Raw genomic sequence first — 27,885 nt, 5'->3', positions numbered from 1 at the left:
AAGGCAGGAAGATTGCTTGAGGCCAGAAGTTGGAGACCAGCCTGCTCGGCATAGTGAAACCTCATCTCTACAAAAATAAAAAATTAGCTGGGCTTGGCAGTACATGCCCATGGTCCATGGTCCCAGCTACTCAGAGGTTAAGGTGGGAGGAACGCTTAAGCCCAAGAGGTCAAGACTGCAGTGAGTTATGATTGTGCTACTGTACTCCAGCCTGGGCAACAGAGCAAGACGCTGTCTCAAAAAACAAAACAAATCAAAACCTTGTGCTCCCAAGAGTTCTAGGGCGGAGTGATCACATATGGTTGGTGGGCACTGTGACAGCTGCCATGAGACTGGCTGGAAAGAGGTATTAGTTAGCTGTAGTCCCAGTAGAACTACCTAACAAAGCACCCCCAAACTCAGAGGTAGACAACAACAAGCACTTCTTTCTCACACTTACATCTGCAGGCTGACTGAATTCAGCTGTCTAGGCTGGGCTCCGCTGGGCTTGGCTGCCAGTCGTAGGCTGACTCAGGGCTACTCCGTATGTCTTTCATCTTCCCTGGCCTCTCTGAAGCGTGTTCTCAGGTCCATGGCGGAAGCACCAGAGCACAAGCCCGACCACATAAACACATTTTAGAGCCAGTGCTTATGTCATTTATTCTATTGGGCAAAGCAGGTCATGCAATGAAGCTCCACGTCAAAGTGGCAGGATGCTCTGCCTCTACTCAGGGAACTGCAAAACCACATGGCAAAGGGTGTGGATATAGAGAAGGATGAAGAATTGAAGGTGGGTAGCATGACCAAGGTGATTCTACCGGCATCTTTGGGTGGTGATGAAGGCTCCGGATGGACTCCTACTAATTGAGCTCACGTAACTGATACGTTAACCAGAATGTCACTTCATTGATTTGCAGCTAGAAAACTAAGTATATTGCAGACTAGAAAGCTCCTATCATCCACTCAGTGTATTCTTTCCAGGTAGGAAATTTATGTAGAACGTCAAATCATAATTCCAGCTTTGCTTATGAACATGGAGACAGAGCAAGAGGCATTGGTTGGACGATCCTAAAGGCTTGAATTATCCGGGTCTGGTTGCCTAAGGCCTCCCTTTCCACTACAGGAAAACACCTGCCTGAGGGATGCTGGCCAGGCTGCTCCCCTGTTCAGGTAGAGACGGTGCCGAATTACTTTTTGCATTACTCTTTTCTAGCCTCCTCTCTGATCATTCTTAATCTACATTAGTCCTTTACACACAAGGTAACCGACTCACCTATACCTTTAGAGATGCTAATGACATTATTCTTCTGTGACTACCAGCTGACCAACATATTGAGAATTAAGGCCTGTAAGATGCAGCAGCCATCTAGTCACTTAGGACCATCACTTAGAATAAGGTGCTTTACATATTCATCAATATCTCTTAAATAGCAATGTATATAATTTGCCATCCTTTGATGGCAACTTACAACCCCTTCTGATCAGATAGTCATGAAGTGGTTGTCATTTCCTGAGTGTGTACAAGCTTGCAACTGGACACCCTAATGTTTCCATCAACCAACCATTTAAGGAGCATTTGAGGAAGGAATATGAGTCTTGCATTGATCTCTTCTGTAAAGTCAAGAAAACACCAGCATCTGACTGACAAAACTGATGCCAGAGGCTTGGGGGAAAAAAATCCCAGAGACAAAAATGGAACATTTTTAAGAGATACCACATCACCAATGTCCTTGTAAGATCAGAACCTGTATATGAAGGAATTTTAGGGATATCTTAATTAATTCATTTTGCTTTTCTTTTCCTTGTAATGTGCATGGGAAAAGCTATGATGGCAGCATTCTGTGTCTAAATATGATTTTAGAGTTTTAAGAGTTATTTCAATAAGATTAAAGTAAATTCCAAGAAATAAGAGAATAAATGCAGCCTGGTCAACATAGTGACACCCCATCTCTACAAAATAAAAATTAAAAAAAAAACAACTTAAATTAGCAGTAGCTGGGCATGGTGGCATTTGCCTGTAGTCCTAGGTACTCCAGAGGCTGAGGTGGGAGGATTGCTTGAGCCCACGAGTTCAAGGCTACAATGAGTCATGGTCATGCCACTGCACTCCAGCCTGGGTGACAGAGTGAGACTCTGTCTCAGAAAAAAAAAAAAAAGAAAGAAAGAGAGAGAGAAAGGGAAGGAGGGAGAGAGGGAGGGAAGGAGGGAGGGAGGAAGGGAGGAAGAGAGAGATTGCCATGGTTTAATTGGCAGTGTCTGTTTCATTAGATGATATATGAATAATGATGTCCTTTACTATTGATGGGGACTCAGATGCTGTAAAATCCAATATTTCTCCACTGGAGCATTCCAGTGACTGGTCATTCAGAAGTGGAACTAGAACCATGAATAACATGGCTTTGGATGTGAACTGATTGCGAATCTTGCAGCGTGGCCAGTAGTGGAAGAAAGGCCACTTTTTATGTGGCTTTTTAAAGCCTTTATATATGTGTACTGGAATATCTTAGCCAGTATTCCCCCTCTTTTTTTTAAATCTTATTTTTATTGAGATATAATCTGTATATAGGAAAGTGCACAGTCTTAAGTGTACAGCCCAGTGAACTTTATGCACAGACTCCTGTAGCCACCATTCAGATCACGGTCTAGAACATTTTCATTAACCCAGATGGTTTCCTGTCCCTTTCCTAGTCAATGCCTTCCTAAACAAGAATAGCCGTTATTCTGTTTTCTATTAATATCAACATCGATTAGTTTTGCCTGCTATTGATCTCCATGTATGTGGAATCAAAATATATCCACCTTTGTGACTGGACTGTTTTGCTCAACATAATGTTTCGAGCAAATTCATCCATGTTATTTCATATATCAGTAATTTGTTTCTTTTTGTTCCTGGGTACTCATCCGTTGTATGAATATACTGCAATTTGTGTATCCATTTTCATGCTGATGGATATTTAAGTTGTTTCTAGTCTAGACTATAATGAATAAGGCTGCAATGAACGTTTCTATATGTGTGTCATTTTGTAGACATATGAACGCATTTATTTTGGATGTATAGCTGAGAGTGGAATTACTGAATTATAGAGTAAGCATAGATATTAGTAGATTATTCCAGCTTTCCAAGGTAGTTGGACCAATTTTTATTCCCACCAGCACCATATGAGGGTTCCAGTTGCTAAGACTTGGTATGATCAGTCTTTTAAATTTTACTTATTCCAGAGGGTGCATGGGAGTATCCCAGTGTGGTTTTAATCTGGATTTTCCTCACTGGGTATGGTGGCACACACCTGTGATCCCAGCTACTTGGGAGACAGGAGGGAAGATCGCTTGAGCTCAGGAGTTTGAAGCCAACCTGTGCAACAAAGTGAGACCCTGTCTCTAATAATAATAATAATAATTTTGTGAGTACTAATGTTGAACACTGTTTCAAATGTTTTAGGTTTGACTATTCTCTGTAGTTAAGACTCCATTTAAGACTCCATTTAAGTGTTTTGTTCTTTTGAAAGTACGTTTTGTATATATGCTTATATATTCTAGCCATAAGTTCTTTGTCGCGCATGTGCCTTTCAAATATCTTCTCCGACTCTGTGTCTTATTCATTCACTTTTTAATTATGTGTTTTGTTGAACAAAAGCATATAACTTTAATGAGGCCCAACTCATCCCTTTTTATGGTCTATCTTTTTACAAATATGTATTAAGATGGTTTGTGTTTTTTATGTCCTGTTTAAGAAATATTTGCCTACTTCTTGTTTTTCGGGTCTTATAATCTTTGTTTCTCTTGCCAGTTTAAGTGCTTGCCATTTCCTTGAGTGGAGAGAATAGGAATCAGGTCAGGCTACATCTGAGTGAGGCAGGAAGGGTGACAGAGTTAAATTAGGAAGGCGAGGCCAAGAGATTTGTGGAACAGATTGAAGCAGGAAGAGGCCCAACACTGTCTGATTTTTGGTCTGAAAGCCTTTGGAGTTGGGTAACCTGATAGCTGACTGCATTGCTGACCAGCCCAAATATCTTCATTGCATCTCTTAGAGCTTTTGGTGAGGCTTGTCAAATTTTGTGAAATCAATCTATTCCATGCTCACAGCCCTGATCTATTGCCTAGAAACTAAAAAGTCAATGAAGTTCGTGTTTTAGGGACATCATGCTAATGTCTAGAGACCATCATTTTCCTTCTAAGTGCTCAAAAACCAAACTGTCATCTTGGTAATCCCTTCTTGACCATATCCAGGAAATGAAACCTCCATTTGGGATAATATTTACTTATTCCTAATCCTCTGACTCCTCCCCCATTCTCCATAAGTTTTCCTTACTTACTAAAGATGTCAGAAATTCCGTGATCTCACCTTCCTACAATCAAGGGTAAATGTGTGGGTCTGCTTTTCATAAAGAGACCCTGGCAGGGCCTGGACTGAGCTGCCTGTGTAGTGGGGACTAGAACTAAGCAGGAGTTGGCAAGAGGCTCAGGACACGCAGGGAGAAGGCAGGACTGCCGCAAACTGTGTGGAGGACAGAACACGTGTCTTAAAGTGGCTTCAGATCAGGTAGCAGCAGCTGAGTTCAGACCTCTGGGCTCAGAAGATGAGCTTTGAAGACTATGGGGCTTTCCTGGGAAGATAAACAGCTCTACAGAGAAAATGCTTCCATGCCAGACCCTTCCAGGGGGGGTCATCCTTAGAATGTTGGGACTATAATGAATCAGAGTCTCCTTAGAGGCAGTAATCGGCAGGAACAAGATGGGGAGGAGCCATCCAGCTTCCAGGGATGAGCCAGATAAGGGCAGGCAGGATGTGGCTGCAGAGAAGCCTCTGGGCGTCCACCCTCAGGCACAGGGCAGGGGAGCCTGGTGTAATAGAAAGAAAGGACTGCTGGGATTCACACATTCCGGGTTCTAATCCTGACTCTACCACTCATTTATTGTGAAACATTAGGCAAGAATAGTGACTCCACCCTAAGATTGACAAGAGGATCAAATAGGACACTGTGCATAAAATGCCCATTTCCCCATTTTCCTCCCATTTCCTTGGCTCTTCTTTCCAGTTGCTATACCCAGCAGATAGCTTTCAATTACTATCTTTCTTGCTCACTTGAAGCACTGGCACCATTAAATAGTCACGGATGTCTTGAAATAAAACCTTCCTTTGGCTTCCATGAAGATCCCATCTATTCCATGACAATAGCTACCATGTACATGCTGACAACTCCCACACGAGTATCTCCAGCACATAGCTCCTTCCTAAGAGCCAGGCCCATTGATGTACCTGCCTCCTGAACTTTCCATATGGGTGTCCTACTGACAACTCAAACTCAGCAATTCCAAATTCAGCTCATTATCTTTTCCATAAATCTTTCCCTTCCTCACCTGCATTCTCTATACAGAGAACCCAGTCATCAAGTCCAAAACTTGGGGAGTTATGGATTCAAGTGCAAGTGGTTTATTTGGGAGATGACCCCCAGAAGCATCGTCGGGGGATTTTGAAAGTGAAACAAGGAAGGGAAGGAAGCCAATCTAGAGTGTTTTATCAAGCCTGGCACCCCTGTAGACAACTGGAACTGAATCCCACTGAAAAGCTTTGAGATGCTGTCGAGAGCACAAGCTTCAGGGTCACTCACCCCAAGGAGCAAAGGAGCGGGTGTGTATTTGCCATCTCCTGCCAGGCATTGGCTTGTCTCTGTCATTGGCTGCCCCTGGCACTTCTGGCCTTTCATAGGTGTGATTGCATTGGGTGCCATCACCAGGGAAAACCCTCAGGTGAAGTGACACAGATACTGACAATTGGAAGTCATAAATGGGACTCCTGACTGGTGCCAAAGGAGATGTCCTGTATCTAGTCTGCCCCGTTACACGGGTATTTCTAGGCTAATTTTCAGGTTGCCTAGTTTTCTGCTCCTCTCGGGCCCCTTGTGTCACTCTCACACACTCACCCTCCACAGAGTCTGGATGGCATGCCCCTCTCTCTGCTTTAACACTGGTAAGCTTGTCTTTTAATGGTTTCTTATTTAATTATGACCCTTACTGGACTATGAGCATATTCAGAACAGAAACCAAGCTTTAATTCACCTTTACATCTCCATAGTTGAGTGAATGAATGACTAAATGAATGAAGAAAAAAACCTTAAAAGAGGTGGCACAGCACATAACCAACTGCAAGTTTTTGCAGTTTAAGAAAAGTAGCAAATTAAAGCCGGTGCAAGCACCCTTCTTTCAAATACGATAATATTCAATCATTTCTAAGCCCACAGCCAGTCTTTCCTTATTAAGTTTAGGGTTAACAGTTGCCCTTATGACCTTATGAGGTATAAAATGATGAGCAGAGTAAATCAAGAATGTGTAAAATGTCCTGCTTTGATCAGTCTCCTGGCAGATGTCACACGATTCCTTCTACCCTTCTTGATCCTATCCACCTCCTGAACCCCTATCCATCCTTTAAAGCCCTCCTTAAATGTCCCTTCTTCTTACAGGTTTCCTTGACCCTCCAAACTCTAGAGAAAATTGATGTCTTTCCAGCTGCACTCTACTCTCATCGCCAGCCTTTGTTATGGTCTGTTCCACAACAGCCCTCCCCTTTACAAAGATTCTCGGCTTGAACAAACTTTAGTCAGGCTCCTGAACCTCCTCCTAGGCACTTCTGAGCATCTCCTTATAAAATCCAGTTTTAACAAAGGACCCTGATGAGTCAGTTGAGCAAGAATCCCCTGCCCTCAATATCTGATCACCCTCCATATCTGATGATCACCCTCCATACCTGATGATCACACTCCATATCTGATGATCACACTCCATATCTGATGGTCACCCTCCATATCTGATGGTCACCCTCCATACCTGATGATCACACTCCATATCTGATGATCACACTCCATATCTGATGGTCACCCTCCATATCTGATGATCACACTCCATATCTGATGATCACACTCCATATCTGATGATCACCCTCCATATCTGATGGTCACCCTCCATACCTGATGGTCACCCTCCATACCTGATGGTCACCCTCCATATCCGATGATCACACTCCATATCCGATGGTCACCCTCCATATCCGATGGTCACCCTCCATATCCGATGATCACACTCCATATCCGATGGTCACCCTCCATATCCGATGATCACACTCCATATCCGATGATCACACTCCATATCCGATGATCACCCTCCATACCTGATGATCACACTCCATACCTGATGATCACACTCCATATCTGATGATCACACTCCATATCTGATGGTCACCCTCCATATCTGATGATCACACTCCATATCTGATGATCACACTCCATATCTGATGATCACCCTCCATATCTGATGGTCACCCTCCATACCTGATGGTCACCCTCCATACCTGATGGTCACCCTCCATATCCGATGATCACACTCCATATCCGATGGTCACCCTCCATATCCGATGGTCACCCTCCATATCCGATGATCACACTCCATATCCGATGGTCACCCTCCATATCCGATGATCACACTCCATATCCGATGATCACCCTCCATACCTGATGATCACACTCCATACCTGATGATCACACTCCATATCTGATGATCACACTCCATATCTGATGATCACACTCCATATCTGATGGTCACCCTCCATATCTGATGGTCACCCTCCATATCTGATGATCACCCTCCATATCTGATGATCACACTCCATATCTGATGGTCACCCTCCATACCTGATGGTCACCCTCCATACCTGATGGTCACCCTCCATACCTGATGGTCACCCTCCATATCCGATGGTCACACTCCATATCCGATGGTCACCCTCCATATCCGATGGTCACCCTCCATATCCGATGGTCACCCTCCATATCCGATGGTCACCCTCCATATCCGATGGTCACCCTCCATATCTGATGGTCACACTCCATATCTGATGGTCACCCTCCATACCTGATGATCACACTCCATATCTGATGATCACACTCCATATCTGATGATCACACTCCATATCTGATGATCACACTCCATATCTGATGGTCACCCTCCATATCTGATGATCACACTCCATATCTGATGATCACACTCCATATCTGATGATCACACTCCATATCTGATGATCACCCTCCATACCTGATGGTCACCCTCCATACCTGATGGTCACCCTCCATATCCGATGGTCACACTCCATATCCGATGGTCACCCTCCATATCCGATGGTCACCCTCCATATCCGATGGTCACCCTCCATATCCGATGGTCACCCTCCATATCCGATGGTCACCCTCCATATCCGATGGTCACACTCCATATCCGATTATCACACTCCATACCTGATGATCACACTCCATACCTGATGATCACACTCCATATCTGATGATCACACTCCATATCTGATGATCACACTCCATATCTGATGATCACACTCCATATCTGATGATCACACTCCACATCTGATCACCCTCCATATCTGATGATCACCCTCCATATCTGATCACCTTCCATATCTGATCACCCTTCATACCTGATGATCACACTCCACATCTGATCACCCTCCATATCTGATGATCACCCTCCATATTTGATGATCACCCTCCATACCTGATGATCACCCTCCATATCTGATGATCACCCTCCATACCTGATGATCTCCCTCCATATCTGATCACCTTCCATATCTGATCACCCTTCATACCTGATGATCACACTCCACATCTGATCACCCTCCATACCTGATGATCTCCCTCCATACCTGATGATCACCCTCCATATCTGATCACCCTCCATACCTGATCAGATTTCTTCACCATCACTATCCCCCAGGTGGTGTCTGGCTACCCTGACCTATCTTCAGCAAGAATCCTGTCAGGTTGGTTTAGCCAGAGTCCCCTGACCCTGATGTTTTCCTCTTGGTAATTTCTTCTTAGTAATATGCATATGATACATAAACAGTTATACAATGGAAATCCGTGGTATTAAAATTTAATGGGGGCCCTATCCACTGGCTCCCTCCACTCTGCTCCTTGGCTGTAAATTCCCACTTGTCCATGCTGCATTCAGAGTTGAGCACAATCTCTCTCCTCGACCACCCATTGCTGCAGACCTGAATAAAATCTGTCCTACCAGGCATTAACAAGTATCATTGAATAATTTTTTTCTTTAACGCTCTATGTAGACTGTGAGTTCTTCAAAGTTAGGATCAGGCCTGGTCTTTTTCACCTTGGTGTTCCCAGTGCTTGGGAGCACAGTTCCTGAAACTGAATCCTTGCCAAATGCACATTTACTGAGTTGAATGTCCTTTCGTTGCTAGATCTTGTCTTTGTGCTGGTTTGTAATTTGACTTAAGGTAGCAACATCTGCCCTCCAGTATGGAGCCAGGGGACCTGTGCCATGTTCCTCCCTGCTGGCATCATCTACTTTTCTCTCTTCTTTCGTCCTCACTCTATGCCTATCCTTATCCTCCCAACTTACCCGTTTACATAAGGTGAGTGCTTTCTCATATATGTCTTATTGCTTTGTTTAATAGCGTTGCATAGGAAGAATCAAGAGGACAGCATGTGTGTGCAAGGAAAAAGGCAGTATATATGGGCAGCCTGGCACTTACGCATGGCCTCTGGAGTCAGCACTTGCCACTTCCACTTACTCCCTGTTGACCTCGGGAACATTATTTAACACCTTTTGTCCCATTTCTATATCTGTAACATTCGCAGTGGTTAAGGGCTCACCTCTCATAGATGTTGTGCATTACATGAGACCATGTGTGTGCCTCAGCCTTCCACCCTGGGCCTTATCATTGCAGCTCACATCAGCTTGACTGCTGGCTGCTTGCATTTGCATCTCACTGTCTAGAGAGTACTGGGGAGTTAATGTCCCCACGTGCAGCCTTCAACCAATGACTGACGGAAGTCAGTTGTATCCCTATCCAGCTCCCTCACCCCCCTTCAGATGGGATCACTCTGAGGCTTGTGTTTGACGCTTCTTGCCAGAGATACTCTGTGAGATGAAACTCCAGTCGTCCACAGGAGTCAATGGCTTGAAAATCATCCTCCTCTTCTCTGCTTCACTTTCCCATTCATCTACCAGTGTTTCTTAGAACAACCTTCCCAGAAATTACCTGTCCTGTAATCCTTGCCTTGGGGTTTACTTCTGCGAGAAGGCAAACTTGGACAGTATGTAAAGTGCCTGGCTTATACCTTGGGTCTAGGAAGTCCCCGAACGGTTGTTGTTTCTACTGTTATAAAACTGCTGTTCATCAATAGAAAGCAAAGATGCTGAAGATGGGAGAGGTCATTCCCATCCTGCGTTCATTTTCACACTGCTCTGAGAAACCCCATGTGGGCATTGCCAGACCATGAATAATGGTCAGCTTACAACATGCATTCTCAGCAGGGACTAGGTTGCCCCCAAGAAGGCAAAAATTGGTTCTTGGGGGAGGAGGGTGGTAAAAAACCAACTTTTTCTTTTACTGTGTAAGACACAGACATGCATATGATACATAAACAGTTATACAATGGATATCCATGGTATTAAAATTTCATGGGGGGATCAATTAGAAAAAAAAATGTCTAAAAAGGCTGGGAAACATAGTCTACAAGAGGCAGGAGAAGTTGCTATTGACAGTACCCTGGCCTTTGCTCATCCTGGGTGGCACTGTTTAGCTTGCAGGGTTCATGTCCTCTTTCCTGGAGTGAGGAGTTAACAGCTGAACTTTCATAACGTTGTTTGGTTAAATTTGCCCTGCAGGGCACCAAGCTCTTTGGCAAAACATTCATCTGTTTGTGGTTAGGATTTTCCTGGTTCTTATTAACACCAGACATGGCTGCATTTCGAAAATCATGAGGCTTGGCTCTATAAACAGAATTACCAGGTCATCAGACACAGCATCTTTTGAGTCCTTCCTTCCTGACTTCACCAAAGTCCCTCCTCTAGGGCAGACAGCATGGAATTGGACAAGAAAAGAGGACCAGGTTCTTTAGTTCCAATATACATCTCCTTTGTCAAAATATGATCATTAAAAAGTTTAAAAATAGAGCTCTCCTGTAGACATATAAGGGGCGTGGGGTTAAAGACTTATTAGGAAGGCATCAGCAGGTGAGCAAAGCTAGTTCAAAGCAGGAGTTCAAAGCAGGATGGTTACAAGGGATTGGTGTATATTGTAATCAGTCCAGAGAAAGCCTGCTGAAATAGGGTACATACACTCACCACCTGTGATACAAAACTGACTACCATCCTCACAGGGCCAGCAAACCATCAACTTTGGAGTTGTTCTCTACCAGACAAATGTTATTTGTAATTGTATTTGGATAATTATATTTGGGTATTCTGGATTTTTTTTTTCTAAGATCACCTAAATTGACCTTAACACTTTCTATAGCATTCAAGCTAGGCTGTGAAATCTTAACAAGTTTTATTTCTTTATTTTCTCTTTTGAGTATCTGAAAGACTACCTGAAAACCCTGAATTAGCTTATCCCTTAAACATCAAAGATGCTGGGGACCAAGGCACAGACAATGGTTTTCTGAAAATGTTTACGACTCCCCCATATTTAGCACTTGCCAATTTCCGAGGTGTAAATAACTACTCCAACCGTGGTCATATCCAACTTACCAGGAGAATGTTGTTAAGGCAGAGTTAAGAAGAGAGGCTCACCGTCACCATTGAGAGATGGCATATTTTGGTTTCAACATGTCATCAGGTATGTGTTACGACATATTTTCTATACATTATAGTCACAACATTCAAGTTACTTTTTGAGGAGGTACAATCAGACCACTGGGCAAATGGCTCTGAAGAGCCAGAAAGGTCAGCTCAGCTAAATAAAACTGCCAAATAAAACTATATTGCCTGGATCCCTCATATATACTCTGAGGGGTCCTTCAGGGATTACACAAATTTTAATTCAAATTTCATTTTAAAAATCTGTCTTTCCCTCCCTCCCTCCCTCCCTCCCTCTCTCTCTCTTTCTTTCTTTCTTTCTTGGTAACAGGGTCTCGTCTGTCACCCAGGCTGAAGTGCAGCACTGCAATCATGGCTCACTGCAGCCTTGAACTCCTGAGTTCAAGTGATCTTCCCTCCTCAGCCTCTCAAGTAGCTGAAACTATAGGCACACACCACAGGGCCCAGCTAATTTTCTTTGTAGAGATGGGGTCTCACTTTGTTCCCCAGCCTGGTCTCAAACTCCTGGCCTTAAGCAATCCTGCTTTGGCCTCCCAAAGTGCTGAGATTACAAGCATGAGCCACCATACCTGGCCAAAAGTTATACTTTAAAAAAAATAATAAAAATATACACATCATACATATGTAGCAAATGTGTAAAGACAGATTTGCATACATATAATGGCAGTGGTCTCCAACCTTTCTGGCACCAGGACCCATTTCGTGGAAGACAGTTTTTCCATAGACAGGGTTGTATGAGGGATGGTTTTGGAATGATTCGGGCACCTTACATTTATTGTGCATTTATTTCTGTTATTATTACATTATAATATTTAATGAAATAATTATGCAACTCACCATAATGTAGAATCAGTGGGTGCCCTGAGCTTGGTTTCCTACAACTAGATGGTCCCATCTGGGGGTGATGGGAGACAGTGACAGATCATCAGGCATTAGATTCTCATAAGGAGCATGCAACCTAGATCCCTCTAGATCTGTGAATAGGGTTCACAGTTCACAATAGGGTTCACGCTCCTCTGAGAATCCAGTGCCGCTGCTGAACTGACAGGAGGCGGAGCTCAGGCACTAATGTGAGCCATGGGGAACAGCTGTAAATACAGACGAAGCTTGGCTGGCTCACCTGCCCCCTGCGTAACTCCTGGTGTGCAATCTCGGGGGTCGGGTGGGGGTTGGGGGATATATGGGACTGATGAACACCAAGTTTAGAATTCTTGTAACCTCTGAGAAGAAAAGGGACACATGATAGAGAGGAATCAGCAGGGCTGGGGAATGCAAAGGGATGTGACAGCTATTAAACCTTTTTGTATATCTTTAACATTGCATTCTAAATTAACAAAATATAGAGCCACATATGGTTTTTGTATCAAATTTCAAGCTTTAAAAAACACTAACGTGAAATTGTGTTGCTAGATTTGTTTTTTATTTTTATGTATTTGTTTTTGAAAGAAAATTTGTATTACTGCAATTATTTTTATGTACAGAAAACTCGACAGCATACATTTAACCCAGTTTAGCGGCAAGTTCTTTAGCCTTTACCTTGGCGATGTTAGCCACAGACTTGGGACCCAGGACGTTGCCTCTCTGGTGAGGGCGGATCTCATTGTATCTGTCGTTGTAATTGGTCCTGACAGCTTCCACCAGCTTAGCCAAAGCACCTTTGTCTTCCGAGCTGACCTGTGTGAAGGCGACAGTGGTGCAGGTCTTCCTGCGGACTAGACGTCCCAGTCTTGCCTTCCCCTTGATAATGCAGTAAGGGACCCCCATTTTACGACACGAGGCAGGCAAGAGACAACCAGCTGGAAGAACACATTAGCTAAAGAGGGTATTTTGACCAAAAGCAATAAATTTCAAAGCTAGTTTGGTGTTTATTTGTTTGAGATAGAGTCTCCCTGTGTAACCAGACTGCAGTGCAGTGGAGTGATCTCAGCTCACTGCAACCTCCACCTCCCAGGTTCAAGCGATTCTCGTGCCTCAGCCTCCTGAGTAGCTGAGATTACAGGCAGGTGCTATCACACCAGGCAAATTTTTGTCTTTTTAGTAGAGATGGGGTTTCACTATGTTGGCCAGACTGGTCTTGAACTCCTGACCTCAAGTGATCTGCCTGCCTCAGCCTCCCAAAGTGCTGGGATTACAGGTGTGAGTCACCATGGCTCATTAATTTATTTTTGAACACACGTTAGTGTTTTGCTGTGCAAAAACATCAAAACATCACTAAGAATCTTGTATTTTTGTTTGTTTAATGGAATGCATTTTTAAATTTTTAAATAATTTCAAATTTACACAAAGTTTGCTAGTACAGAGACTCATATGTCAGTTATCCAGTTGAACACATTTTAACATTTTACATTTGTTTTATTTCTCTTTTTATCTCTCACTCCACAAGTGAAGACAATGTAACACGTGCTCATGTGCACACACACACTTTTTTCTAAACCATTTGACGGTAGGTTGCATGTGCCACGCCCCTTTACCACTTAATACTTTCATGTTTACTTCTTAAGAACAAGGACATATTTTTACATCATCACAACACAGTTACCAAATTCAGGATTTAGTATTGATGCAAATTTAGTATTGATGCAACACTTTAATCTGTTGCCCATGTTTCAGTTTTTCCAATCATCCCAATAAAGCCATTTACAGCATTTTTTTTTTCAGTTCAGCATCCAACTGAGGATCATTTATTGAACCGAGCTGTCACTTCTCTTTACAAACTCCTTCACTCTGAAATGGAGCCTTAGCCTTTCTTTGCCTTTTAAGACCTTGACGTTGTTAAAGCGTGCAGGCCAGTCATCTTTGTAGAGTGACCCTCTGTTTGTGTTTGTCTGATGCTCCTCACAGTAGATTCGTGTTTCGCATCCCTGGCAGGAATGCCCCAGAGGGATGCAGTGGCCTCCTCAGTGCCGGATATCAGGAGGCACATGTGGCAGGTTTGTTTTATTCCTGGTGACACTAACTCCAGTGGTTTAGTTAAGATGGTATCCTCCAAGTTTCTCTGCAGAGGGAGAATTTTAAGAGTTGACGTTTGCCTAAAAATGAGAGATGAATCAAAGTAGGAGAGTACTTAGACTTTGCTGGGTGACGGCCCCAAAGCGGCTCTGAAGATGCTCTGCAGCTGGGCGAGCCAGCCTGCTCTCTGAACTGCAAGGCGTTTTTGTGGGATAAGAAAGGACAGCATCAGCAGCCTGCTCTGTGGCTGGGGCTGCAAAAGCCATCAGTGTCGTCACATCTGGCGTGGGGCACGCTGGTGCGCAAAGAGCCGAACCAAGCTCCGTGGCAGAAGCCAACACCAGGCCAGGCCTTGAGGAGGCCTGTGAGTGTGGCCAGTCCCCTGCTTCGGTGACGTATTATGTGTGCAGCACTGCTTTTCTGAGGTTTCCCCAACTTTCCCATATAAAATAAGGATGGCATTTCTTCTGAGCCAGGGCTGCCCAAGTGGTAGGCCACAAACCATGCATCTCCTGACCCAGGCTGGGGCAGCAGCCTCGCCGAGAAAAACAGGAAACGGACGTATGCACTTTCCACAGCCTGGCTACGTTATGAGTTTCTCAGTGGTTCCACGTGGCTTGAGTAACAGGATAATTTTCCTCCATGCAGTAAAATACCAAAATGAATGAAGATGTATTTTATTGGACAACATTTTATTTTAGTAAATTATTTAGTGTCCAGCACTGTTTTAAGTACTCTTACAGATTCACCCATGAATTCATACCACAGACTTTCACTGGGCCAGGAAACACATGGGATGGGCAGGGCAGGTCTTAGGGTCTCATCCAGGATTTATGATGCGCTGGGCACATGGTGACATCAGACAACAGGCCATGCCCCATCCTGTAGGGGTACACAGCCTACGTGTGATAAACAGAAACCTGTAATCATGGTGTTGTGGAGGCTGTCAGAGGGGCCTCGGGGACCCAGAGAGGGGAAGGGCTAATGGTGGGGATAGGGGAGGAAGGGAGGTTGCACAGAGGAGGTGATCTCAGCTGAGTCTTGAGGGATACAAAGGTGTTCACCTTACTTGGAATATTCTCAGGAGTTTTTGGGAAAAAAAAGATGTTTACCAGGTGGTGAGGGGGAGGCATTTTAAACAGAGACTGGGTGATCTCTGCAGAAACATAGTGTGGGTGAGTCTGGGCTCAAGAGAGGGATTAGAAATGCAAATAAAGGTTTGAATGAAACTGATGAGGACCATATATGCTGTGGCAAAGCACTTGGACTGAGTATCAGTTTGAACTGAGTGTGGCCAGTCACCTGCTTTGGTGATGTGATATGTGTGCAGCATGACTTTTCTGAGGTTTCCCCAACTTTCCCATATAAGACGAAGATGGCCTTTCTTCTGAGCCGGGGCTGCCCAAGTGACGGGCCACAAACCATACATCGCCTGATTAGATTTTGTGTTTTAGTCAGGGTTTCCCAAACTTAAAAGGAAGGGTTTCTGGGGATCAAAACTCTCACTACCCCTTCAAAGGTTGCTGACTTTCATCACATGATCAGGTGGGGAGAGGAAGCCACGTCACCACTGGCCACACTGAAGATGGGTAAGCACTGGCCCCAGGGAGGGGCCAAACCAAGAAACAGGAAAAAGCTGGGGAAATGGAGCCTGGTTGAACTGTGGAGCTGCTGGATGGGCCCATGCCACTCCGTGAAGCCTCCACCCTCACCCCGGACTTTAGGCCACCCCTTAATCACTTTTACTGCTTAGAGATTGTTAAGCTTTTATTTTGTTCTTGGGTTTTTTGAGAGACAGGGTCTCACTCTGTGGCCCAAGCTGGAGTGTAGTGTTGCAGTCACAGCTACTGCAGCCTCAGACTCCTGGACTCAAATGATTTCTCAGCCTCCCAAGTAGCTGGGAATACAGGTGTGCACCACCATGCCTGGCTGATTTTATTTATTTATTTATTATTTGTAGAGAAGGGGGTTCACTATGTTGCCCAGGTGACACTGCTGGACTCAAGCAATTCTCCTGCCTGGGCCTCCCAAAGCGTTAGGATTACAGGCATGAGCCACCACACCGGGCCAAGTTTTTATTCTGAAATAATCTCAAACTTCCAGAACCGTGGCAACAATAGTTCTAAGGACTCCTCTGGACTATTTACACAGGTTCACTGACCTGTGCCATTTTGCCCCATTTCCTGTATCAATCTCTGAACCAGGTTAGAGTAGATTGCAGACATCAGACCCTTCACCACTTACTGTGCCAGTATATACTTCTAAAGAACAGGGATGTTCTCCTACATTCCCACAGTTCAATGACCCAAGAATGGAGCCTAATTGTTATATGATACTTTTATCTAAACCACAGATGCCAATTTTTATCAATTTTCCCAATAATGTCCTGTATAGCATGCTTCTTTCTCTAGTCCAGGAACTAGTACAGGATCACGTCTTTTTGGGGGAGGTGTCAGGCTTCTTTAATCTCTGTTAAGAATGGTTCCTCATGCTGGGCATGGTGGCTAACACCTGTAATCCCAGCACTTTGGGAGGCCAAGGCAGGTGTGTCATATGAGGCCAGGAGTTCAAGACCAGCCTAGCCAACATGGTGAAACCCCACCTCTACTAAAAATACAAAAATTAGCCAGGCATGATGGTGCACATCTGTAATCCCAGCTACCCAGGAGGTTGAGGCACAAGAATCGCTTAAACTCAGGAGGCAGAAGTTGCAGTGAGCTAAGGTCGCACCATTGCACTCCAGCCTGGGCGACAGCATGAGATTCTCTCAAAGAAGTGAAAGAAAAAAAATGGTTCCTCAGCCTTTCTTTGTCTTTCAGGACATTAATATTGTTGTAGGATCCAAGCCAGTTCTATGATGGGATGTCCCTCTGCTGGGGTGGATATAACATTTCTTCGTAATGAGATCCCACATACACGCCCCCTGTTGAAGCATCCTCTAACTGATGCTGTGTTCTTCTTAGGCATCACATCTGGAGGAACACAGTATCTGGCTGCCTTCGTTGGGGATGCTGATTTAGATCACCTGGGCAAAGAGTTGCCTAATTTCTCCACTGTATGGTTACTATTGGTCCCCTTGCAATTAACAAACACTGTTTGAGGAGATATTATTTATCTTTAAGCCAGTTTGAATTGGGTTTTCTGTTACTTCCAACATAAAAACTCCTAGCTGATTCAAGGGCTCATTTATATTGCAGGATGGATTGCTGGTTACTATGGAGAAAACAGGTGAGGGATTATGAAGAGAAAAATCGGAAGGATGTCTTAAAAGCTTTCATTGTGGTCCGGTGGGAGCAGATCAGGACCAAGGCACATGGGGATCCTAAGAGGACTAATCATTTGGTGACACTTCTTCTTCTTTGAATTTATTTTGCAAGAGCTGAACAACAACAAAAATGATACTCTTGTCAAGCAGGTGGCTCACACCTCTAATCCCACTTTGGGAAGCCAAGACGGGGCTTCATTTGGAAGCCAGGAGTTTGAGAGCAGCCTGAGCAAGAAAGTGACACCCTGTCTCTAATTTAATTTTTTTAGTTAAAAAGAGAGACTTTATTAATAAAATTATATTTTTTTCCAAAATAGATTTATGATTATTTGCACTGCATGTGACACACATCTTAGCTTATTTGTAATTTGCAATGGTCTTTCATTTTAGTTTTTTCATCAGTCTTAAATGGATAATATTAGTTATACTCCCAAACTATAGTGGTTATTTACAGAGACACCAAATTTTAATCAGAATATGTGTCTGTATTTTTTCTAGATTTTATATCAGGAGCCATGAAATCAGACCCAGAGAAAGATTCAGGTACAAATAAGGCTTGACATGATGGCTCATGCCTGTAATCCCAGCACTTTGGAAGGCCAAGGTGGGTGGATCACTTGAGGTCAGGAGTTCGAGACTAGCCTGGCCAACATGGTGAAACCCTGTATCTACTAAAAATATAAAAAACATTAGCCAGGCGTGATGGCACATGCCTATAATCCCAGCTACTCAGGTGGCTGAGGCAGGAGAATTGCTTGAACTGCGGAGGCAGAGGTTTCTGTGAGTCAAGATCTCGCCATTGAACTCCAGCCTGGGTGACAGAGCAAGACTCTGTCTCAAAAAAAAAAAAAAATTAGGGTTCTCTAAAGGGACAGAACTAATGTAATAGATTTTATATATATATATATATATATAAAGGAGGGTTATTAAAACCACAAGGTCCCACAATAAGCCATCTACAAGCTGAGGGGCAAGGAGAGCCAGTCTGAATTCCAAAGCTGAGGGACTCGGAGTCCGATGTTCAAGGGCAGGAACCATCCAGCACGGGAGAAAGATATAGTCTGGGAGACTAAGCCAATCTCCCTTTTCACATTTTTCTGCCTGCTTTATATTCTAGCCACAGTGGCCGCTGATTAGATGGTGCCCACCCAAATCAAGGGTGGGTCTGCCTTCCCCAGTCCACTGACTCAAATGTTAATCTCCTTCAGCAGCACTTTCACAGACACACCCAGGATTAATACTTGGAATCCTTCATTCCAACCAAGTTGACACTCAGTATTAACCAACACACTTCGTAGGAAAATGGGAACAGGAGTCAGAGAAGTGTGTGATCAAGCAAGTGTCTGTGTGTGTGTTGTGTGTGTGTGTGTGTGTGTGTGTTCATAACCATCTGTGATTCCCTTGGTTTGGGATTCTCCTCAGAAGCAGACCCTGAGATAAGAATTAAAATGCAAACCATTTTTTGGAAGGTAAAAGGGATACTAGGAGGAAAGCATAGAATCAAATAAATGGGCAGTCAATATAGGGTTTGCTTTCAAGCTGGCCCTCACCGGGACAGCTGGAGCTTCATCTCACAAGGGGTTTCCGGGAGACAGTACAGATTTTGCACCTCAGAGTTATCCCACTAAGACGAGGTAGTGGGGTTGAGGTGAGAAAAATCACTGTTGCTAGTAAATAGCAGTGCATCACGCACTATATGGTTTCAGAATTTCCTCTGCCTCAGACTGCCAACTTAGGTCTCATGTTCCAGCTGTTCTAGGTTTGGCTGGGAGTTAGGGCATGCAATGCCATGTGTGAAAACACTCAGCAGAGATAGATGGGTGAGGAATGTTTCCTATCTTCACTTCTGTGGGGTCTACTCTGAAGAAGGCACAACCAATGTACACATCACAGCTTTTCTAAGGAATCATAGGCAGAAACGCTGCTCAACAGGGACTGTATTTCCAGTTAAAAATGCTGAAGTGGATTCTCACTTTATTTCAGTGATGTTTATGGGGAGGACACAAGATTTAGGAATTGTGGACTCTTAAATGTTATTTCACTAGTTCAGTGGTGGGGTTAGGTCATTACGGGGGTCGTGCTCAGGAAAAAGTCCATGAACAAGGCGGGTGACATGGTTAGGCTTCGTGTCCCCACTCAAATCTCATCTTGAATTGTAATCTCCAGGTGTTGAGGGAGGGACCCAGTAGGAGGTAATTGGATCATGGGAGCAATTTCCCCCATGCCTAGTGACAGTGAGTGAGGAGTGTTCAGATTTACAAATGTTCAGAAGTTCCTCTTTCTTTCATTCATCTCTCTCCTGCCACCTTGTGAAGAAAGTGCTTGCTTCCCCTTCCGCCATGATCGTAAGTTGCCTGAGGCCTCCGCAGCCATGTGGAACTGTGAGTCAATTGAGCCTTATTCCTTTATAAATTACCCTGTCTCCGGAAGTTCTGTATAGCAGTGTGAGAATAGGCTAACACAGTGGGCTTGAGCTAGTCTTTGAAGAATGGACAGAATTTGGATATATGAAGCAGAAAAGATGTGGGGCCACTGATCAAAATGTGAAGGTGGGAGTGGGTGTAAAGTGTGGATAAGATGGAGATGCATGTGCGATGTCCCTGGCTCACCTCCTCCTACCATACACTCCTATGCACTTCTTACTGCAACTTTCTGCCTGGCAGACTGAGGGTGCCATCAAGTTAATACCCACAGGCACAATTCCCCAACAGTGACCCACACAGCTCAGCTTCCTTGACCTCAGGTGGGACACCCCTGAAGCACACTCACCCCACACCATCTGCACTCCCCAGTGGCATCATGCTCCAGTGGCCGGCCCCCAGCTACACATGTTCAGTCTTAAAGGATAAATATTCTAAAGGTAAAATCATGACATTAGTACGATTAAAAAAAAAAGTGTCAGAGTGAAATAATGGACATTGGAAACTACAAAATGTGGGACACTGGGTGGGGGGAGTGAGGGTTGAAAAATTATCCATTGATTACAATGCCCACTATTCGGGTGGTGGGTATACCAGAAGCCCAAACTTCACCACTACGCAGTATATCCATGCAAGGTTGTACCCTCTACATATATTTTATAAATAAATTTTTTAAAAACTGTGTCAAAAATGGTTTAAGCTCATTAATGAATGAGGGAAACAGTAAATGTCACAACTGATTTAAAAGTAGATTCAAATAGCATTTAAGTACAAGTATATAAATCACATTTTCTTTTTTAATTTTTAATTTTATTTTATTTTTGAGACAGAGTCTTGCTGTATTGCCAAGGCTGGAGTGCAGTGGTACAATCTTGGCTCGCTGCAGCCTTGACATCCTGAGCTCAGGTGATCCTCATGCCTCCGCCTCCCAAGGAGCTGGGACTACAGTCATGTGCCACCACTCTTGGCTAATTTTTTAAATATTTTTATAGAGATGGGGTCTCACTATGTTGCCCAGGCTGATCTTGAACTCTTGAGGTTTCAAGGGATCCTCCTGCCTCGGCCTGCCTAAGTGCTGGAATTACAGGTGTGCACCACCATGCCCAGACGTATAAGACACCTTTCCTGGAAAAGGCCAGATAATATTTTAGGATTTGCAGGCCATGTAGTCTCTGTTGCAACTACTCAGTTCTGCCATTGTAGCCTGAAACAGCTATAGACAACATGTTAATAAAGGAGTGGTTGCTGATGTTTCAATGAAACTTTATTCTCAAAAGCTCGTTGTAGGTGCATTTGGCCTACAGACCTTCTTTGCAGACCCCTGATATAGGCAATTAAGAACACTAAAATGACTTCACAAGTGGATGCAAAACTGGTCAGTATCCACAGGGCAATAATCAATTGCATCTCTATAGAACCGAATTTGCATCTCTGTTGGCAATACTCATTTACATTTTTATCAGTTTTCTACAATTAACAGAATTGAAAATACGGTTGATCCTCATTATTTGTGAATTCTGTATTTGCACATTTGCCTTCTTGCGAAAATTTATTTGTGATTCCCAAATCAATAATCATGGTGCTTTTGTGGTCGTTAGTGCACATACACAGAGGAACAAAAATTTAAATCACCTGGCACATTCCCAGCTGAGGATGAATGAAGCTCTACCTTCTTATTTCAGCCTTGTAAACAAGGGTCCTTTTTGATGTCTATTTAGTACTGCTTTTTTCACATTTTGGGGAGTGTGTGTGTGTGTGTGTGTGTGTGTCTTTCGATTATTTCACTGTTTTTAGAGGCCCCTAAAAGTAAATGCCAAAGAGCTGTTTCAGGGTAAGCAGGCTTTGATGGAGGAAATATGAATGTTACGTAAACTCTGTTCAGGCGTAAGTTACAGTGCTGTTGACCATGACTTCAGTGTCAATGAACAACAATACATATTAAATAAGGTGGTTTTACCTAGAAACACACATAAAGCAAGGTTATGCATTGATCTGTTAATGAAAATGCTATGGCCAGGGGCTAGCAGGAACCTAAACCCTTGTTTCCCCTAGGAACAATGGTTCAGTGTTCGCTAATTCACAGCTGGTGATGACTTTATAGAACTTAATACCGTGAAGTACAACAATTGATTGTGGCTCAAAGAAAGACAGTGAAATGTGGAGCTAACCCAGAAGGGTGCTCAAGACAGCACACCCTGTAACTCTCTCCTAGGCTTCCTGGTGTCAGTGATGCACGTTCCTTGGCTGCCTTTCCTTCCTGACTCCCTCACAGTAGCTGTCTTCCCTCCCTACAGTGTTTCCCAGGACTGCCTCCAAGGAAACAACTTGCACAGCAATTCTTCTCTCAGAGTTGGCTTCCGGGGGAACAGAGACTAAGACGGGTTACACTGAGCAGAGGAGCATGCTGAGAGTTGAGGTACAGAGACATAATTAGCAACTGAGAGTGAAAAGCTGGGTTGGTTGAAGAGCAGAAGGAGCCCTAAGTATCCACTGATTGAATATAGGTAAATTTCCTATTTTTTAAATTATTTTATTTATTGATTGATTGATTGAGACAACACCTCACTCCGTCACCCAGAACTGGAGTGCACTGGTGCAATCTTGGCTCACTAAAGCCTCCATCTCCTGGGTTCAAGCGATCCTTGTGCCTCAGCCTCCTGAGGAGCTAGGATTACAGCTGGGTGCCACCACACCCAGCTAATTTTTGAATTATTAGTAGAGTCAGGGTTTCGCTATGTTGGCCACGCTATTCTTGAACTTCTGGCCTCAGGTGATCTGCCCACCTTGGCCCCCAGAGAGTTGGGATTACAGGCGTGAGCCACCGTACCCAGCTGATACATTTTTGAATTCTTAAAAAATGGGTTAACTGGATGTGGTATTGCACACCTATAGTCCCAAAGGAGTCTGAGGCAAGAGGAATGCTTGAATCCAAGAGTTTGAAGCTACAGTGAGCTATGGTTCTGCCACTGTAGTTCAGCCTAAGCAACAGAGGAAGATGCTGTCTCTAAAATAATAATAATAATAAATTAATTAATTAATAAAAAATGATTTGCAAACGGAAGCAGAATGCTGGTGCAGGCCTGCAGGGTGGAATAGAACAGATACAGACAATGGTGATGCACAGACATTTAAATCACCCAACACATTCCCAGTGGAATGTGTCTTTTGGTGCGGGCCTGCAGGATGGAGTGAAGCAGAGACAGACAGTGTGATGCACAGACGTTTAAAGAGCTGCTGAAGCCATTAGAGTCTCTGTGGTCCAAGGCCTGAGTGCGTGCAGAGGACGGGAAGGAAGATGAGCGACGTTTCAACCAGAAGACTCAGCAGAACTGCAGAGTGACTGATGTGCAGAGTTAGGATAAAGCGAGGGCAGAGCCAGGGCCCCTCCCTCTGAGGCTTCCAGCCTGTGGTTGTCATTAAGAGAAGAGGGAGTGAGGACTTCAGGGGAACGGAATGTGAAGTGGAAAGTCAGCACTGGAAGCTGCATTTCAGAGAAAGAAACCAAAACTGAGCGCTGCTCGTACTTTTGTCTAGACAGATATTTCTGAGCGTAGGAAAGGAGGAAGAGGACTCCACAAACTCTTGGCTTTCGTTTTTATTTTTATTTTTATCAGATCCAGGAAAAATAAGTAGCTGCAATGCAGAAATAATGCACAGCTTTGCCAACTGAAAGATTTGACTTCAATCCTCTGGTTTCTCTTCAGGTCGTATAAATCTGTCACCTTTGACTGGAAGATTTGATTTCTGTCTACTCTCTGTGTATGCCTCAATGAGATAATAAAAGGATAGAATATAATAATAATAAATAAAAAACAGGGAGGAGGAGAGAAAAGGAAAGACTCCTAACTAAGAGAATAGGGCTTCCCTGGAAAATAGGGTCTATGGAGAAAGCCTTGGTTAAAATAGAAGCTTCCAGATGTAGGGAGGGTTCATGTTGTAGAGAGAGGTGCCACACAGACTATGATGGCATCACAGACAGGTAAGACGGGGATATACGAGCAAAAGCTCTTTGTAAATCACATGCTGGCCGGGTGTGGTGGTTCACGCCTGTAATCCCAGCACTTTGGGAGGCTGAGACAGCCGGATCACTTGAGATCAGGAGTTCGAGACCAGCCTGACCAACATGGTGAAATCCTGTGTCTACTAAAAATACAAAACTTAGCCAGGTGTGTTGGTGGGTGCCTATAACTCCAGCTACTCAGGAGGCTGAGGCAGGAGAATCACTTAAACCCAGGGTGGAGTGGGGGAGTGGGCGGGGAGGTTGCAGTGAGCCACGATCGCACCACGGCACTCCAGCCTGGGCGACAAAGTGACACTCTGTCTCAAAAAACAAAAAAAAAACATCTTATACCAAGTCAAGTATACTGGGGCATTCATTGTTTTATAGCCAGACCCACCCCTCTGGGTTAAGCCAGTGAGGACTGTGAAGAAGTCAGTTTGGCCCAGCTTGCTTTCCTGATTTCAGCAAAAGCACTTACAGCCTTCTGGAGGAGAGTAAACAGATAAGGTCTTCAGGAAGACAAAGATAAAGGTCTTCTAACCTTCCCACTTGTTGGAGATGCTATTACAGCCACCCAAAGAGAGGGACCCCTTGTTTCAGCAGATAACAGCTTCTGGGCATGTTGTCTGTTTTCCTATTATCTGCAGTAACTCGAGGTCAATGGCCTCTAACTCTAGAGGGGTCATAACATTACCCCAGCCCCAGAGAAAGTGTGCATGGCTCAGATACAAGGCAGAAGTATTTCTCAGTGCTTACTGGATATGTTTTGACTCCCAAGACAAGAATGTTTGTAGGGGAAAGGCAGCTGGTTTAGGATTGAAAGCAAGATTTCAGGAGTCTAAGATGGTGAGTCCATAGTGCAGGGTTATAGCGTTTTAGACTCGTCCAGTGAAAGAGCCATAAGGCAGGGGAAGGAGCACAAGAGCCAGGATGCTTCTCAGGAGAGAGCCTGACCTCTTCGCTGGAATTCAGAGCTAGAGAGAAATTAGGTTGCCACGGGGCTGTTGAACCTAAGCCCACCTCCTTTCTGCAGGTGCCACAAGGATGTAACCAGGCCAGGCCCACACAGGACCAAACCTTATACTTCTGCAAACCAGGACTGGACGGAGGGTGGGAGAGGACTAAAGGCAGTGGTGGGGCTGGATGTGGTTGTTCATGCCTGCAATCTCAGCACTTCGGGAGGCCGAGGTGGGAGGATCACGAGCCCAGGAGTTCAAGACTGGACTGGACAACATGGTGAGACCCTGTCTCTACAAAAAAGTCAAAAAATTATCCAAGTGTGGTGATGCACACCTGTAGTCCCAGCTACTCGAGAGGCTGAGGTGGGAGGATCACTTGAGCCTGGGAGGTCGAGGCTGCAGTGAGCCATGATTACACCAGTGCATTCCAGTATAGGCGACAGTGAGACTCTGTATCAAAAAAAAAAAAAAAAAAAAAAATAGTAGCAGAAGCTGTGTCCATTCTGTTGTGAGCCGTAAGGTGAACCTACCTGCCACCCAGATGTGCCCTAACCCCTGAGATGTGCCCTAACCCCTGAGATGTGCACTTTGTCCTATGCTAACCTCACCCCTCCCCATGGAAGGAGAAGTCTTTGGAGCAAACAGGTTGTGCCAGTCTTGGGCCCACATCCCCTCCCTGCCTTGCCCATGCACCAGATGCCCAGAGCTCTGGAGTCTCTGCCCGCATGGCCCAAGCCTGCTTCCACTGCCTGGCAGGCTGTGTCCCATGCGCCTGGACCCATGGGCTGACTCTGCTCCTGCAGTAACATGCGTAGGCTGGAAAGTCCAAGGAGGCAGAGCACTTGGACATGAAAAATGGGGTATCCACAGAGCTATTGGAGGGAGAAGAGGGGTAGCAAACCATGAGGCAGGTGCAGGGTCACCGCATGTCCCCATGTTCAGGACAAAACACTGAGGAGTCTGAGAATTTTACATTGAAACCAGATTTCCCGAGTCCTCATAAAGGCACATTTGTCATGGTAGGAGAATAGAACATATTTTAGTTAACAGTTTGTTGTCTTGATTCATAATTTTTTAATATTCAGACATAAAGTATAAGTGAATTTCCACCTGTCCTCTTGCCTCAGTCCCTGAAAAGATCAGTGTCCACCCAGCATCCCCATGGGTGGCATGAAAAGACAGACACGGGCAATGATGCCATCTCCACTGTCCCCTGAGGCCATCCATCCATCCATCCATCCATGGGTCCACGTGACCTCCATGCTCTGCTCTGTTTTCCATCCACTGAGGCCATCCATCCATGGGTCCACGTGACCTCCATGCTTTGCTCTGTTTTCCATAATATGACTCTTTGGCTATCATTATGACCTAAAGCAGTCTCTCTCAGACATGAGTTTGTATCCACCCTCAAATAGCCTCAATGAATAAGAGATAATCCTGCTTTCTCCCCTGTACCTTGGACTGGACGCTAACCACACCTGCCCTGTCTGGCTCCACTGCCATAGGAAGGAGTCAGATGTCTGAACAAGAGGATGGGGTGAGGTAGACCATTGAGAGGAAAACCCTAAGCTTCAGAGAACCTGCAGAGCCTAGCAGAAATTATTTGGTAGTTGCAAAGAGTGCAAAACTGAATAATAAGAAACTGGATTTGTGAAATATCCTATGTCCTTGTCATGCCTAAGAAAAAACGTGAATGCCATTGGTCAGCCAAGACTGACTTTTAAACATGCCCGAACTTCTGAGGCACAATTGCTGCCACCAAGACCACCTTTTTGGTGATGGCAGCCAATATCTCTGAGAGCATTATGTGGATTTTCATGACCCTTTCATAGACACACAAAATACTAAGTTATTTTGGAGAACTGTTTCTTTCTTTATGCATTTTCCTTGCTAATTTCTAGAGTCTGGTTATGTGATGGCATTAAATATTAATACATGTTATTAGAGCATTTACTATGTATAGAAGATGTCATGGTGTGATGTTATTTTGATATTAGTGTGCTTCTGCTGACTGTTCACATGGAATCTGTGGGCTTACAAGGAAGACATTCTTCAGAGGAGGCCCATCTGTTCTCCAACTCACTTCCTAAGGGAAAGCATGAGAACTTTAAGACTCTAATCCAACCACACACGGATGCAAGGACATGCACAAACACACAGTGTGGTCGATTTGCCATGGCCTTTCTTCATTGTGTGATCTTCAATGCTGATGTGATGGCTTGGACAAACACCTGGGGATTTCTCTAGAATTTCAATTTGTGCAAAAATGAAAGAGTTGAGAAACATGATTGGCTAGGTATTTGTAGAGAACAAAGTAGGTTTGTATGCTATAGAGAGAGGAAAGAGCTTCAGATCATAGAATTCTGTAAGAAAAATCCAACCACAGAGAGAACACATGGACTCCCTAAAATCTATTTTTTTTTGATATTTTAAAGTGGTGTGGAAAGAATATATATATTTTTTCCAGACCAGGTGTGGTGGCTCATGCCATCCCAGCACTTTGGGAGGCCGAGGCAGCAGATCACTTGAGGCCAGGAGTTCAAGACCAGCCTGACCAACATGGTGAAATCCTGTCTCTACTAAAATTACAAAAATTAGCTCGGCATGATGGCACACACCTGTGATCCCAGCTACTCAGGTGGCTGAGGCAGCAAGAGAATCGCTTGAACCCAGGAGGTAAAGATTGGA

At 44.3% G+C, this 27,885-nt stretch overlaps 1 protein-coding gene across 6 annotated transcripts in view; it reads left to right on the top strand.

Annotated features, from left to right (window-relative positions):
• The window catches only part of RIN2 (Ras and Rab interactor 2), a 236,084-nt gene that overhangs the window by 83,107 nt on the left and 125,092 nt on the right, over positions 1-27,885 (top strand). For 3 of the 6 annotated variants that reach the window (XM_064375666.1, XM_021673564.2, XM_064375585.1), the window contains one exon: positions 22,533-22,654. The exons of 2 other annotated variants lie outside the window; for them this stretch is intronic. In XM_064375666.1, coding sequence (XP_064231736.1) covers positions 22,640-22,654 — 15 coding nt within the window. In that variant the 5' untranslated portion in view covers positions 22,533-22,639. Of the gene's footprint in view, positions 1-22,532; positions 22,743-27,885 lie in introns of those variants that run through there. One more of the 6 variants, XM_021673565.2, reaches the window with a different exon arrangement.

The sequence above is a fragment of the Aotus nancymaae genome, unplaced genomic scaffold (assembly GCF_030222135.1).
Source record: "Aotus nancymaae isolate 86718 unplaced genomic scaffold, 86718_ANA_hifiasm-v0.15.2.pri h1tg000001l, whole genome shotgun sequence".
Classification (NCBI taxonomy): domain Eukaryota; kingdom Metazoa; phylum Chordata; class Mammalia; order Primates; family Aotidae; genus Aotus; species Aotus nancymaae.
This window is presented reverse-complemented; position numbering and strand designations above follow the sequence as displayed.